This window comes from Podarcis liolepis, assembly GCF_965112155.1.
Source record: "Podarcis liolepis genome assembly, chromosome: 12".
In the NCBI taxonomy this organism is placed as follows: Eukaryota; Metazoa; Chordata; class Lepidosauria; order Squamata; family Lacertidae; genus Podarcis; species Podarcis liolepis.
The window spans coordinates 22,925,092-22,942,199 of NC_139563.1; the positions used below are offsets into that span (position 1 = coordinate 22,925,092).

At 41.6% G+C, this 17,108-nt stretch overlaps 1 protein-coding gene across 3 annotated transcripts in view; it reads right to left on the minus strand.

Moving 5' to 3' along the window:
* Positions 1-14,010: 14,010 nt before the first annotated feature.
* The window catches only part of SPAG6 (sperm associated antigen 6), a 48,863-nt gene continuing 45,765 nt past the window's right edge, over positions 14,011-17,108 (minus strand). For all 3 annotated transcript variants that reach the window (XM_083467529.1, XM_083467528.1, XM_083467527.1), the window contains one exon: positions 14,011-14,936. In XM_083467529.1, the coding sequence (XP_083323655.1) occupies positions 14,870-14,936 (67 nt within the window). In that variant the 3' untranslated portion in view covers positions 14,011-14,869. The remainder of the gene's footprint in view (positions 14,937-17,108) is intronic.

Sequence of the window (17,108 nt, forward strand, 5' to 3'; positions counted from 1 at the left end):
GAATGATGTTCCTTAACCCAGAGCTCAGATGGAAGAGACACTTTCCATGCACAGCAGCTACTACTGCTAATAACTCCTGCTCCTGTAAACACGCCTGACCTCTTTCTGACAGTCGCTAATAACACTGGTGGAGCATCGACAGTGCTATAATTACTCTCAAAAATATGGCCATGTATATGTGACCTTGCCTTAAGACCCAGGCTGAATTTAAAGCAGTGACCTCAAAGGGAAGGGCTCTGAGGCTTTTAACGAAACCCCTGTGCAATACATTTCCCCCTGTCAGGATGTTGTAATCTAAACAAACTCCTGGAAGGTTTCGAGGCTTCTGAGCTTATAGGGTGGTAGCCATCAACCTCCAGTGAAGATTGTGGGCCCATTCATGCATTGCGCTCCTCAAATTTCAAGGAGGATCTTGTCTCTTCTTTTCTATCCAGTTGGGATTTTAGAAAGCAGCGTCCAGCAGGCTGGGTTTTAATTATTGTTTTCCGTTCACTTGTTTCGCGGAGAGTCCATCTTTGCTCAGATACTTCTGTGTGACAGACTGTGCGTAAGACTGAAAGACACTTCAGTCTCCAAGGGAACTGCCTGAACTATGATAAGCTGCTTTTGCCCTCATTGGGGACACTCTTTTCCTATTACTGTTTTCACAACCTTAGACTTGATCTGCACCTCGGGTGACAGCTGCTTGTTTAATTGGCTGTCGCTGACATTCCTTCAGGGTTGTCACAAGTGTGGAGAGGCAATGCCCAGAGAGAGAGAAAATATTGCATGTATGTGCTGCGTCTCTGTGTGTGGGCCTGACAGGCGCTTTCTCATATTCTTTCTGGTATACTATTATTTTTCGTACCACTGCAAATGCATGAGGGGTGGGGAGTGGGGAGCAGGCTATATATGTGTGTGTGTGTGGTGTGATCACACACAGACCATGATACGGGATGACAGGGATCATGTGTGTGTGTTTTGTAGCAGAAGCACCAAACGGCGCCAGCATTTTCATTATGATTCCAATATTCCCGTTATCACAAAAGCTGGCAGTTTTAATGACAAACGGCTGTCATCGCATAAAGCATTTTAAGAACTAATAAACCTCTCCTGAATACCAGGGTGAATCATATTAGGGCTGAATTCCTGAATTCATTAGTAAAATCAAATAGTGTGTGGTAGGAATATATATTCTGAAATCTATTCAATGTAACTTGATTCTACGCTGTCGGGAATAACGTGGCCAGCAACTCTCTGTCTCCTGCCGTAGCTTTTCAGCCATCACGCAGCCTCCGCTGCCCTTTTGTGTTCCTAAGCCTGTAGATTTGCATATCATTTTAGATTTGCATATTTTAATTTTCAGGCTTGCTTGTATTTCACAGTTGACAGGTTGGTATTGCTTTTTCACATTAATCCCAGCCAGATGCAGAAGTTAACGAAAAGGCAGGGTGTTTGTGGGTGGGGGAAGCCCCAGAAACCAAACATTTGAGTGGTGATCACTTTATATTTGTCAGCAGTTAGCGGTTCCTCATGTCTGATCCCTCATGCCATGCCAGCAATCAAACACTGAAGGATGATGCCCACATTGTATGGCTACATTGAAATACTTTATTGTCACTTGTACAACTTGTATACAGTGAGATTACACATATGTCTTTCCACCCTCACCCCATTGGGAATATAGTTTGCTTGCCCATGGGCAAATGTGAGACTGTTAGCATGTGTGCAGAAACAGAGTTTTGAGGCATCCCAAAATGAATGATGAGGCTCTTGTCTGGTCCATGGTGAAGCCCTTGCATGACCTGTTCACTGTGAGCAAACTACAATTCAGTCATGGTTTCAAAAACACAAATAGATGTTTTCACTTTTCCTCTTTGATTTGCCCCTCTGGAACAGGCCCGGGCCCAGTTTGTTCCATGTTTAAAAACCCAGTACATTTTTTAAAAAATGGTTTGGCAACTACTTGTGATAGTAACAACTTCCATAAGGGTAGTTATAATAGTATGTTGCAGCAAACACAGCCAGGAGCTTTGTGACTCCTCTGCTGGTATAAGATTTTGAGGGGTACAGTGGACATTCCCACACTTTTTGCAGTAAGGAAAGTGAAGGATAAATTTACTAGAAAGTATGGTAAAACATTCCATTGATGGGAAGCTGTATAATCTCTGGACAAACAAATCAGGATAAATGCTCAATAATCAAGGTATTTGGAAGTGAGACTAGCGCTATGAAAACTCCGTTGACTTCTCTAGGAAGAGGGAATTAATTTTTAAAAATCAGGTTTGCTGTGTAGATTTGCTTCTAGAGTGGCTGACTATCCAAGTTCCCCCTGCTGATTGCAGTAGATGACATCAGAGGAACAGAGATCAAAGCTGCATTAAAGTAAGCAGTGAGCCAGGCACGATTGGAAGCCTGCCTTCTCGCCTTTAAAAAATGAAGAGTGTGCTTGGCTGCCTTTGCAAATATCTATTTCTATACGGCCTGATAATGGAGAGAGCTTGGAGCTCGAAGGAACAATGTTCCTCAGTCCTATTCTGCAAAACCATCCAGTAACATGATTCAGCGGCCTTTCGCGTTTCTTTTCTGCGGTGGCTCTGGGAGAAAGAAGTGTGCAGCTTATCGGCTCCCACTGCTCTGCCACACTGTGAAACCAGACACCCCTTGAAGGGGCCCACGGCAAAGCATGAAAAGATTAATAAGAATATTGCTCAGCGTTTGGCGGGTAGCTATGGGTTACCTTGCTGCCGGCTCACATTACCTCTGAGTTTTCGCTGCATATCCAGGAATACTAGCTGTGTGTCCTCCTTATTGCTAGGACCCCAGAGCAAAATACCCAAGGTAGCTCATGTTTTTATATAAATAAAAGTCGTCCCTGGCAAAAACTTTGCAAGTGCTGTTCTTTTAGTCATGCAGAGGCATAATAATGGGGTGAACCAATCGACTATACAATTGTTACAGATACGAGTCCATTCTTCATTGGATTGCATATTGGGCAGTTTTAAATGAGACTGTTTTTAATACCTCATAATAACTGGAGATATCGTGGTTGTCATCTGGAGAAGCAATCTTGTGTTCGGGAAAAGCGAGGGGCACTGGTTACGCCCGGCTCTCTTTATATGGCACCCCCTGGCATGGCATTCACCTTTGGGGGAACTTAAACTGGAACTTAATCCTGGCAAGAGAGAAGTATAGTTAGGCACAAATACAGCTGATTTGGAAGAGGTGGGTTAGCCTGTATACAGTGGTACCTTGGTTCTCAGACTGAATCTGTTCCGGAAGTCCGTTCCAAAACCAAAGTATTCCAAAACCAAGGCATGCTTTCCCATAGAAAGCAATGCAAAACGGATTAATCCGTTCCAGACTTTTAAAAACAACACCTGAAACAGCAATTTAACATGAATTTTACTATCTAATGAGGCCACTGATCCACAAAATGAAAGCAATAATCAATGTACTGTACTATATAAAATAATACAGTATTGTAGATGATAATTTTTTTTAAAAAAAATTCTTACCTGCATTGATGATAGCCATTGTTTGGATGGAGGGCTTCTATCCATTTCTGCAGTCACACAATCAGTCAGTAGCTGAACTAGGTTCCACACAGTCACAAAAACAAATTAACCAAAAAAGCCTCAAAAACAAAAACGCAAAATAGCAAAAACAAAAGCGCCAAACTTAATCTGTTCTGGAAGTCCATTTGACTTCCAAAATGTTCGAAAACCAAGGCGCAGCTTTTGATTGGTGCAGGTGCCCCGGGAAAAATAGCCGACAGCTGCATCGGACATTCGGCTTCCGAAAAACATTTGAGTACCAAGGTGTCTGAGAACCAATGTACCACTGTATCTCTAAAGCAGGGACAGGGAACCTTTTCTCACCTGAGCTCTACAGTCCTCCCCAGGTAACCTTCCAGTTCTGCGTGCTAGTAGCAGGACCCAAGCATCATCCCCCCCCCTTAGGCCCAGTGCAAACATGTAACATAAGCTTCCACCTGCTCAGTCTCATCGTATCCATACAAACACGTGAGCCATGATAAAAAGCTTTTCTTTTAATTATGTTTCCTACCTGTCTGAAGTTATACTAGGCCAAACGGCTGCTAATCTACCATACCTTGCCCCCTTTATGTGTGCCTGTTTTAATATAACACCCAGTCTGAATAAGAGCCCCTCCAGAGATTATATTTATTGCTCATTTATGATGATTTATGCTCACGATTCTATAATGGTGGCTATACACAATGGCACTCTCAGTGCCATTTGCACTTGCTGTTATACTTCTTTGGCTATGATCAGTGCATGCCCCGTAGTTTAAGGATAAAAAGCCATTACTTTTTTAAACTACAAATGTTCTGGTTCTCTTTTTTCCCAAGAGCAGCTTTTAATGGCTGGCAATGGGCTGTGGGGGTGGGCAGGAGATATGTCAAAGTTGTCTTTTCTCCACACACATCCTTTCTAGTGCAGAAGCATCCTATGAGTGGAGTTCTGTTCACAGGAAAATTAAATCCAATCCTTTATACATAGCAGTAATTAATAATATACAATAAGCTGGTCTCTGTTTTGTAGGCTTGATGTGTGGTTTTTTTTTAAATTGACGTGTTGTCTATTTTATATTGTATTTTAATTTCCTGTAGGTTTTTGAACCAAAAGCCATACGTTGGCCATTAATAAGTCATTGACTTAATCAAGTAAAACTCCACAATTGTGTCAGCTGAAGGAGTTGAAACAAAACCTGGATTTGAAATATTTCAGCCAATTATTTAACTGAAGGAATATTACAAGCTGTCCTTGTTTTAAAATAGTAGTTGCCAAGTATACAGAATGCGGCAGTAAGACTGGTGGCTAAGTTTTGCAAGTAAGTTTTTCCCCTATTGTAAACATAATTATTTAAATGTTATTTTTCTTTAAAAGACTAAGCTTCTTGACCTCAGTATTACATTGATTATTTTGAAAACAGAAGCCCTTCAATCCTCCAGAAAACAAAAGCCAAGTTTTATCATAGTAACTTATTTACTATTGAACGTTTTCAAAATATTTTTGCAACTTCCTTCATTATCTCCAAAATGCCTACATAAAGAGAATAGTACTCACAGCCTGTCACTTTGTGGCGCTAACAAGGTTCTAAAAATATAAATGCTTTTGAAAAGGAGGTTTAATGCCATATTGTTGAGTACGTTAATAGGCAAGCATGTTAATGAACCAATGCAAACACTCATAAACCAATTCCATTTTGTGTTCCAAAACACAATTGTGTGCCATATCTTATGTTGCTTTATCAAACTCAGTAGAATTTCTTGCTCAAATTACTCCCATTATGGTATAAGAACTTACTTGCCTTGAGAACTACTCTGCAAATCTCTTTTCCTTTGGGTAGCAGTTATAAGGAATCTTTAGTGGCCCTTGTTTGTTCATACTGTATACTTAATTACAGGTGTTCCCACAACATTTGAAGCTACTAGTATTCTTGTATTAATGAAGTTTTAACTGTTGAATTGCCTCACCCTTTTATGAGAGATCCCTGGGATTAACTGACCCAAGAACATGAGTTTGCTTAATACCTATAGGTCTGAAATTGACACGGGGACAAACAGAAGAAGAAGCCTTTACCCCGGAATGGCTCCCCTTTATCACGTACACAGCCCAACAAGACAATGACAATAATCCACCAACAGCATATAAATCAATATGGGTAACCTGATCCAAAACACCCACTCACACACAAAAACAAAGATCACCACAGCCAATCACAAACAAACAACCACACCCTAGGCCAACCCCAACCTTTCTCGCCACCAAAGAAACACAAATGAACAGCAGAGAACCTGCACGAGCAACGCTGACACCAAACCCTACATACATTAAGCAAAATAGAAATATCGCTACCCGACCCCACCCGTCTTCCCCCCCTCCACCCCTTTTCTTCCTAATGTCTCAACAAATGAAACTGATTTGTAAAAATGTTACATGGAAAAAATACAAGAGACATTACACATACTTCTGTAAAACAAGAAAATCTTAATACCTATAGGTATAGACTATAGAGGGGGCGCGGGTGGCGCTGTGGGTAAAACCTCAGTGCCTAGGACTTGCTGATCGTAATCCCCGCGGCGGGGTGAGCTCCCGTCGTTCGGTCCCAGCTCCTGCCCACCTAGCAGTTTGAAAGCACTCTTAAGTGCAAGTAGATAAATAGGGACCGCTTCATAGCGGGAAGGTAAACGGTGTTTCCGTGTGCTGCGCTGGTGCTGGCTCGCCAGTTGCAGCTTCGTCATGCTGGCCACGTGACCCGGAAGTGTCTGCAGACGGCGCCGGCTCCCGGCCTCTTGAGCGAGATGAGCGCGCAACCCTAGAGTCGGTCACGACTGGCCCGTACGGGCAGGGGTACCTTTACCTTTACCAATAGACTATAGAGAACTTCATACTAAGGACTCTCCCCCCTTAAAGTAGGGCATATGGCTACCCTGCTAGCCAATAAAAAAGTGAGATATATCTATAGATATATAGATATATATTCTAGAATCTGAGTATTAAATGAAAAAGGCAACAACAAAAAAGATAATCCTTAATTAGCATAATTTCTCATCTGTAGCAGGTTGTCTAGGAATTAGTGAACATTAGCATATTATCTGCTACACTGGTTCAGGAGTGAACATTTCAAATACTCAGGGCAGTTCCCAGCATTGGGTAGAAGCCTGTTTGTGCACCACACTGCTGGGAAATGGGGGAGCCAGCCAGACTCCTGACAATAACATACCTGCATCTGGACTGCCTTGTTGTTGGGCAGACTAGGCTAGGTGTAATGTTTATACAACCTCGCTTGGGTGGCAGCATCACGCTGCACTGTTGGGGCAGGGAGAACCAGAGGGAAGACTTCTCCTACTTTGTCCACTTTGGGCCTACGTAATGAGCTGGGGCCTGCAACTCGACTTCAGCCCTTTTCAAGCTGCTGGGAATGAAACAGTAGTGATACAAGTGGAGGATGCTGCTGTAGTGAGAGCAGTGGGAGAGGGAAGTGCCTGAGACTGGATAGAGAGAGGGTAGCATAGATGGGGCAGGTGGGAATTGCTGGAATCGCTGGTGGTTTTTTCCTCCCTCTTCCCAACACATTCCCCACAGCTGGTGCATACTATCCTGAACTTCTTGAGAACGTATGGAGCGAACGCCTGAACAGGGCTGCTGCCTGGGACATTTGTGTTTCCCCAGCCTTCCTTTAGCCAAACACCCTCTCTTGGGTTTCAAATCAGTGGAGGGCAGGCTGTTAGTAGCCAGTGAAGGCTGCTTCATTAGGGCAAATGGGGCACACACGCCCAACCTCATTCTGCCTTCAGGCAGTCCACACCTTCCTGCCTTCTTACCTCCAACCAGTCCAGGGGGTGGCACTGGCTGTCAGCATCATCTTCCTTAGCCCCTATACAACTCAACCAAAGTGGTTGAGGAGGACAAAAGTGTAAGTAGTTGTCTGCACCTGTCACTGGCTCTGGCACCACCCTCCTTGCCTTCTGCCCTACTGGTCCCACCAGCCACCACTGGAAGTGACAGAACGGAGCCTTTGGCAATGGTGTGGTGGTGTTTGGGGTCCCTTGGCAGTATGAGGATAGGCATGTTACAATGTTGGGGGTTGTGGAAGCATAGTTAATCAGGTTGTGAGCTATTGTTCATCCATTCCTGGCTCCTTCCACTTCTGTCAGTGCAGGCGAACAAGCAAGCAAGGGCCGAGCAGCTTGTGTTTTTCTTGATTCTTTTAAAAGTGAGTTTCAGTTTGAAACGCAATCTCTCTGCAGGCTCGCCTTGCTTTGAAAAGTGAGAACAGTACAGTGGGAGATATTTATAATTTCCTTGGCCTTTCCCAAGATGGTCATACAGATGAGAAGCACATGTTCTGCTCTTTGTGTACAGCAAACATCAAGCAATCTGGTGGCCAGAATAGAGTTGCAAGGAAAATAAATATGCAGACTTTCACTCTGCCATGCAACACAGCAGAGCTTCCCCATTTTGTTCTCGCATCTTTTGCAAACAAGCAAAAAAAAAAAAAAAAGTCTTTTACATTTAAATATACAGTGGTACCTCGGGTTAAGTACTTAATTCGTTCCAGAGGTCCGTTCTTAACCTGAAACTGTTCTTAACCTGAAGCACCACTTTAGCTAATGGGGCCTCCTGCTGCTGCCGCGCCGCCAGAGCACAATTTCTGTACTCATCCTGAAGCACTATTTCTGGGTTAGCGGAGTCTGTAACCTGAAGCGTATGTAACCTGAAGCATATGCAACCCGAGGTACCACTGTATAGTGAATACAGTGGGGGAAATTCTAATCTGCACTTCTCAAAGCAAACATGTGAACTGAAAAGCAGCTGTCCTCTGAAACTCACACTTCTCTGAATCTTGTAATGCAGTTATTCAACCCAAAACTTGTATACAAGCATGTACACATTAGGGGAAAGTGTGCATTAAAATGCATATATTGGCAAAACTTAAACATTTGCCTAATATGCTTTTAAAATTCATCTTAGGTAAAATTATGTATAAGTCTACATAAATACAAGGAGAAACATGCACTGAAATGCTGAGAAATTGTTGTGTGTTTTTTTTAAAGTGCAAAACATGTGCCAGTTGAACTTAAGGATGGAAAGAATGAGTAGCAGAAATAAACCAAAACTGGCAGATTCAGCCATCCATCTAGAGCATACCACAGTCATAGCTTCCCCCCAAAGAAGTGTGCTGATAGTTGTTAGGAGATTCCTGTTCCCCTCACAGAACTACAATACCCAGACTTCCTTGGGAAGAGGGATAAATTGTTAAACCACCCTAAGAATTGTAACTCTGTGGAGGGAATAAAGGTAAAAGGTAAAGAACCCCGACAGTTAAGTGCAGTCACAGACGACTCTGCGGTTGTGGTGCTCATCTCATTTTACAGGCCGAGGGAGCCAGTGTTTGTCCACAGTTTCTCCGGGTCGTGTGGCCAGTATGACTAAGCCGCTTCTGGCGCAATGGAACACCGAACACCTCAAGTTACAAAAGCCTCAGGTTACAAACGCTTCAGGTTTACAAACTCTGCTAACCTGGAAGAGTTACCTCGAGTTGAGAACCAGGATGAGAACGGAAATCGTGTGCTGGCAGCGCAGCAGCAGCAAGAGGCCCCATTAGCGAAAGCACGCCTCTAGTTAAGAACAGTTTCAGGTTAAGAACGAACCTCCAGAACAAATTAAGTTTGTAACTAGAGGTACCACTGTCCTTCTCTTAGTTCAAAATGTGCTCTGCATTTGTAGACACTCCTGCTCCTTTGGCTGAGTGGGACTCTAGACCTCAAAGTCCTATCCTAACAGCACTACGGTTTACTATAGTACAGTCACCACCTATCCACCTTTGCTTAATCCTTGCCTAATGCGAATCTCACAGCAATTCTTCTATCAGGAGCAAAGTATGATATAGCAAAATGATAAATAAAGGGAGAAATGAAGCCAGAATAACTACTAACGGCAGGGGACAGAAAACAGGGTCAACGTGAGGGAAGATAAATTCTGTGATGGTAGCAGCTGGGGGCTTCCACAATTTGGGCCAGTCTCAAAGAGTCCAAAATATTTTATGTGGGGAGAAGCAACAACTTTGCCACTGAGCTGACTTTTATATTCTGTTCTGTTTCAGCTTAGAAATCTTGTCCTTTTTAAAAATAGCATGTCCAAACCATGTTTAAATAGTCAGGTTACCAACTTTTACTGTAAAATAGTCAGGGATGCATTGTCCATTTTATATATTAGTTGCTGCTGTTGAAGAAGCAAAGATGTGCTGCTAACAATGGTTGTTTTCGTTCCTCATGAGCAATTTAACCACTGCATTGCATATACTTTACTCAAAAGTTGTGCAAAGAGCTCATACTGTTAATCTGTAATATATTCCTCTTTAGTAGATCAGCATACTTTTGTTGGTTTGCTTTACCTTTTGTCTTCATAGACCTTGCTGGATTGGGTGCCTCTGCAGATGCATTTTATAAAATTAAGTTGTCTACATATACTTTAAAGTATGTGTTTAACTTAATGTGTAGCTGGCCCCAAGTCAAATGTGAAAGGATCATCAAACAAAAAGGAAGGAAATATACTTATTGACATCCAGTAATGGTGTACTAAGTGGTTGTGCTGAAGTAGCAAACATAGGACTATATAATAAAAGCAGTATGTTGTGACATTCGTTGCAATCTGCATTTTACTTGTCCATGAATAATACAGGTGATTACAGTGTAAGTATTCCAGAATGTTGACATTCCTGTTGACAACTCAGTTGTATTTGTACAGCTAAAGAGATGTGAAAGGGGAATTTGAGGTCTCCGTAGTTTTCTCTTGTATGGTTAGCGTAAACATCACTGTGCAAGCCAATAATGGATTTTAGCCTGCTCAACTCGAACTGATTCAAGCTGTTTTGCAATACATTTTTTTTAAGGTTTAAAGAAAAATACAACACAGGTGCTGTGAGGATAGGAACATCCTTAGCTTTTCCATCTTTCAAAATTACGAAAGACTCAACACTATCAAGTCCATAGGAATTTAAATTTGTTAGGATGTGGCTTTGGGGAGAGTGTAATCCAGCAAACAATTATGCAGCATTATGTTATTACATACAAAAGCTGCCTTACCCAATAAATCAGCCTTTTAAAAACCTGTAAACTAATTAGAAGTGTCTGGTCATAGGTACTATTTAGCAGTATAATTTGCCAGATTGCTTTGTGTCCAGCAGTCTTTGGCCTCACTGACGAGACAATGTCCAACTTACATATTTATCCCCCACATTCCTAATTATTTCACAGCTTTTCTGACATCCATAGGGTGAAAACAGGCCACTCCCATACACAAATTCCCCACTCTTAAAATATGTTTACTGAAACAGCAACAACATCAGTTCCATGGAGTTTTAAACAAAGGTTGCTTCCAGTTTGTTCAGAATTCATCCTGATTTGTTTGCACAAAGTTTGTGAGACGTTAGATAGCATTGGCTATCTATTGAGCATTCACTCTGGTTTGTTATAGGGCAATTCAACAACTGCTGAAGAAGGGCAGTCTCCAGTCGCCACCTGCCATACTGCAGACAGCAGGGGCAGCTGAAGAAAGGACTTCCGAGGACAATCTCTGTGGATGGGTGCGTTGTCAGGAGCAGGAGTCAAGCGTATGCCAGCAATAGAAAAACACGGTATAAGTGCAGTTAACTTTTTATTCAAAGAAAACAGAACAGTGCAGGCCTAATGATCCCAGCAGGTCTTGTTCCCACCACTCACTAAGGCTCCTGCTCTTCCCAAGCCAGCACAAATTGCGTCTGTGCACAACCAATCTCAGCTCGGCTCTTTTCATTTCTCTGTGTTCTAGACTGGGGGTAGGGGAGCTGGCCACCACAACAGAAGGGGGGGGGCGACTCCCTGGATTCTTGAGCCTGCCTCCATTCTGCCTCTTGGCCCACCTCCTCTCTGGCCTCTGCTTCTGCCTATGGATTGCTTTCCGCCATAGCCTCTTCCTGCTCACTGAACTTTGTTACCTCTTCAGTGGCTGACACATCCTCCTCCCAGTCTGCTCCCTCTGATCACTCATCATCGTCCCACCACAAACCCTCTGGTTCTTAGCCTTCTTCCCTTGGGGGTTTCCTTGGGGGTTCCCCAGCTGCTGCCTCCCACCACTCAGCTGCATCCAGCCAGTCCATGACAGCAGTCCAACTGATATTTGGGTCCTAAGTCACGTAAGGGTTTAAATTGAGCTTAATAGCTGTCATAGTTTGCCCTGGCATACCATGCCCTGAAAAAGGTGCAAAAACAATAAACAAACACACAATAAACAAAAACACACAATCTTTTTTTCCCCAGCGCTGAAAAATCAACAAGCATTGTGAATTTTTTATGTTATAGAGCTTCTTTGATGAAATGAGTTATTGACATATAGTACATTGGCACTGGGACTGGGTTTGACCTTTCTAAATTCCAGATTTTAGCATGTTGAAACAACAGTGAGGTGCTATCATGGTCAGTTAGGTCAACATGTTGGGAGGCAGGTGGAGGGATGATAAATGTCCATCCTGGGCTATAACAAATCTTTGCCATGTCACTCTGTGGTCCTTTATACTGACCAAACTGGCTAAGAACCAGAAAGAGCTGGCAAGATATGCTAATTTAAAATAAGGAAAGGCTAGGCTGACACAAGGAGGCTCCGAATCATCAGCCAGCACAAAGAATCAGGTTCATCCTCTTCTCCGAAACATGTTTTCTGTTCCTTATATATCCTTTAATTTAATCTTTTGTTAAACATGCCCAAATACTGTGCAACAGTAATAGTCTAATTGGTATTCACACTAACCCAAATTATAGGGCTGGCTGCAGCATGTGGCTTCTTTTTGCCAATGCCGATATTATTTATGTATTGTTTAAAAGGAAAGGCGGGAAAACAAGGAAGTATTAATTTTTATACAATAGAGTGAACACTGGCAGTGTCACTTGGATTCCTGCTGGATTTTCTTGAGAACGCTTTCAAAATGTGCAAGCCAAATAAAAAACTGTACAGCTGCCATAAGCTTTGGAGCCAATTGAAATTCTTTTTTTAAAACACACACACCAGATACTAGATACATGAATCTTTGTACTGATTAAAGAAATGATTGGCTAGAAGTATTTTGCATTATTTTAAAAGGTGCATTAGCTTCTTGATGAGAATGTTAAGTGATATATTATGATCTAAATTCCTGTCTTATTTGCATATAAATTTGACAGGCAGGATGTGTGCATCCATAGTTATACACAAGATCTACATCCAATTTTATTTTACTATTTCATTCTAATATTTGCTAAAAAACGATTATTATTTTTTCCTTTTTAAAGGGATGTGTTGTGAACTGCCAGGGAAATTCAGCATTTTAAGTTTATGTTGCAGTTTATTTAGGTCTGAGTTAACTCTATTGATACTACTCTGTATTACTTTCATACTGTTATTTTGCAAATGAACCAATCTAATCTCATATGTGAGAGCTGGCTTTCATGTGCCATCACAACTAGACACATTTCAAGTGACATACTAAAAAGTCAAATCTGCCTGTGGCTGCAAATGCACACAACCAGTTTATGGGCATGTGTCTGTACAGGCAAACCTTTCCCCACTATCACATGCCCAGCTGGTTGTGCAAAAAGGCATTAAGTATGAGCTATCTCAGTGGAAATCACATTAAAATGTGAACCAGACTGAATCTGTCTCAGCCAGCATAGCCAATGATCGAGGATGATAAGAGTTGACCAACTGATGTGCTGATCATGTTCATTTCTTTGGACCCTCCAACAGGATGACCAGTCTTACTCAGGCTCAAGTGCCCTGAACTAGCTGAGGCACAGGATTGCTACTGGTGGTGTATGGTCTAGTTATCTTCTCCAAATTATGTAAGAAAGGCATCCTGAGGAGGGGACCAAAGAAAGAAAATGCTGAAGAAGGTGGCATTAAAAAAACCACACCACTTTCTGGAGTGAATTAAGAGTTCCCACCTTTTCCCCAACAGCCCAGCCTTCCAGGTCATACCAGCTTACCAAGATTTTATAGGATGGAGTGCAATTGCTGGAACCCAAAAGGAAGAAGAAGGTTGGTGGAGGTGGCATTCAAAATTATGACCGACGAAAGTAAACCTCACTCCTCTTGGTCACGAGATATTTAAGGCTGAGGTCAGTGACAAACATCATAAAAAAGCAGTCTTGGTGGTGGGTGATTCACTTCCTCATGACACCACCTTATCACTGAGCATCAAGGGAAGCCCAAACGTCTTTCAGAAGTAACACAAGACTTTTCCTCTTGGGGTGCTTTTCATTGCTTAAGGCTAAGAGTGGCTAACTGAACCAACTGTTGCAGTCTGCACTAGCCCAGAAGAGAGACAAGAATTTAAGGGTGTTTGTTATGTTAGCTTTGTAGCTTTTGTGCAGTAACATTCCCTCTTCCAAACACCTTTTAACTTTTACCTATTATGAATGTTAGGCAAACAAGACAGGCACAAAAGAAAAAAACTGCATGTTGGCTGAAGGAAATTGTCATATACATTCTGTTTGATTTAGTATGTAGTTTTATTTGTTAGTATCCAGTGCTATCATTTTGAGTATGTGGAAAGTTGCCAAGGTACAATTTTTAAATATTATTTTAAACATTCTCTCTTTCCGGAGTTGATAAGTTTTCAAGTAAAATTCAATGGCATGCTTATTTTCAGTTTCCCTTTAATCACTCACCACCTATCCTTTCAAACACTTTGTTACCCAAATCACAGTTCTTTTGAAATCCACTCCTAAAAGTTTACAGAGACAAAAACTGTATCTTTGCGGGGGGGGGGGGGGAGGTGAAATACCCATCAATTTGCCGGTTGCACCTTGGTTCTTCAAGGTGCCATGGAAAGAGTACTTATGTACAGCGGTCAGTGAAGAAGTGGGGTGAGAAAGTAGTTTGCCACTTGTTTGTTCATTTGAAGACAATTCCTACTTGGACTGGGTAATCTCAATCTGCACCTCCCTGCTGAAATGAACAAAGGCTATGTTGGTCCTGTGCTTATTGGATGAGGCTGTAATCCTCTCATTCTATTCTTTGTCTTAAGGACCTGATTGGACAAACTGCTCTGAAGACCACAGGTATATCCAGGAAGAGCACTGGCCCCTTCAGGTCCTCAATAACTTCTGAGAAATGCAGGCCTCTTAACACAGGTGTGTAAAAGTCTTTGTTCTTAGGTAAGGTTTCCAGAAAACCAAGTGTAGATTAAAGATGGAAAGGGTATGTCTTCTTGTTGTCATAATTGATTGGGAACAGAAGAATATAGAAAGTTAAATATCTCCCAGACTAGAAATATAGTCACTTGCCACTCAAAAACACAGATTGGAAATAGGGGGATGTGGAATGCTCTGTCACCAATGATGAAGGGTTTATAGAACTGGCTGATAATTTTCTACCCTTTCCAGAAGTGCTTCAGAATATCCAGGGGAATAATATCTGAAAGAGAAACAAGGGCGCCTTGATTAAAAACTCAACATGCTAAATACCAAACTACCATTGAACACAGAATTAAGCATACTTAAACCTGCTGAAAGAAATCAGGGGGATTAAGTGCATTTCACTCTGTGCTGGGTCATGGCCAAAGATGACACATGATACATACCAGCATGTTTATGAGGAATAAATCAAAGAGTCAGGATTTCATCTTAAGCAAGTATGCAACTATTAGGGCATCAGTCTTTAGTTAATTAGGTAATTGGTTGGCTCTATCAGCTAGAACATTTTAAAATAATAATTTGTGGGCCAATATTTTTATTTTTTATTTTTTAAAAATCAAAACAACTACTTTTTTATTTTTTAAAAATCAAAACAACTACTTATAAAAACTGTAAATGGGAAGAACCATCTTGGGAGGGAATTCCTCCAAACATAGGGTGAGAGAGCTGGACTCCATGCGGTACATCAACAAGGACTATTCTCTGCCTTGAAGCTCCCACCACTCAGTTTCATTGGATGACTCTGGCTTTAAGTATTATGCAAGAGGGTGAGAAACATCTCTCTGTCCAGTTTCTCCACATCATACATCATGTCATATACAGTACTGCTATCATGTTCCCCTCATTACCCACCTTTTTTCCAAAGTAAAAAACCTTTTTGCTGGCTGTGAAGGCCTTCCCCCCCATAACAGTTCAAGCTTCAGCCCCCCCCCCAAATTAGGTCCACCGCTGCTCAAACCTTGTAACTTTATATTGAAGAATGGATTCAATGTCCACTAGATATTAACAAGACAAGTCTATACATGTCTACTCAGAAGTAAGTCCCACTGAGTTCAAGAGAGTTTGCAACACAATCCTAACAACTACTTAGTCAATGGAATTTATCCTCAAGGAAGTGGGATTAGGATGGCAGCCTATGTTGTTGTTTTTCACCTTCCTCATCTTCTGTGCTGTGTGTTATGGTCCTAGTCATTGGCAATTTGATGTTACTGCCTAGGAAATGGAACCACGTGTTTGGGCCTGTGCAGGGGTTGATTAGTTCTAAAGACATTTTACACTGGTCACTATGTATCTGAATCCCTCCCTCCACTGGCCCAACTCTGCTTGTCCTGGTATAATATGTAAAAAAAAAAATAATTACACATTCCCCTTCACCATTTGGAGAGGACAAATGTGAGTCTTCAGGATCATCACTGAAATAATAAGAATAAATAATAAATAATAAGAATACTATAAATAATAAGAATACTATACAGTGGTACCTCGAGTTAAGTACTTAATTTGTTCTGGAGGTCCATTCTTAACCTGAAGCACCACTTTAGCTAATGAGGCCTCCTGCTGCTGCCAGAGCACGATTTCTGTTCTCATCCTGAAGCAAAGTTCTTAACCTGAGGTACTATCTCTGGGTTAGCGGAGTGTGTAACCTGAAGCGTATGTAACCTGAAGTGTATGTAACCCGAGGTACCACTGTACTGCCCTCCATCTAAGGATCACAGGGCAGTTTACAATATATCTGAGGTAATTATGAGGCATACATAGTATTCACACCATTTTTTAAACAAAATATTTGTCGTTCGGTCTTTCTATCCAAAAAGAGGCCTTTGACCCTTGCTGTGAATCTTGCTCTCCTCCATTCTCACTGAAACCTGAAATTGTACCCTCTGCTCTATTACAGCTTTGCTTAGCGATGACAAAGAAAAACACAAGCATCCAAAGGTTTCCCTCTGGAGAATTTGCTTAATGTTGTTTGGATCCCTTAAAGATTTTACTTGGAGGAATTTACTGCTGTCTAACGATTCCCTCTTGGGCATGCAATCAAAGTATAAAAATGTGTCCCAGCTTCCCTTAGATCCCAGCACAAAGGTCAGATTTAAAAGCAGTGTGTGGCATTTAAGAGAAAACAAAAATCAACAGACAGTAAGAAACTGCAAAGCAAGAAGCTGGGCAGAAACTAGTTTCTTAATGTTTCAAATGGCATCACTGTTGCCTTTTCTAGACAAAGAGTAAATAATTTATGAATGTAAAAATGAACAATACCCTTAACTTCTCTAGGTGAAACTGCAAGGAAGTGGAAATATAAAATAAACAAGATGATATTTCAGTGGACCAACATCTGTTGGTGTGGGAGTATGCAAACCTTTGTGTAACAGAGAACACTAATACATTAACAATG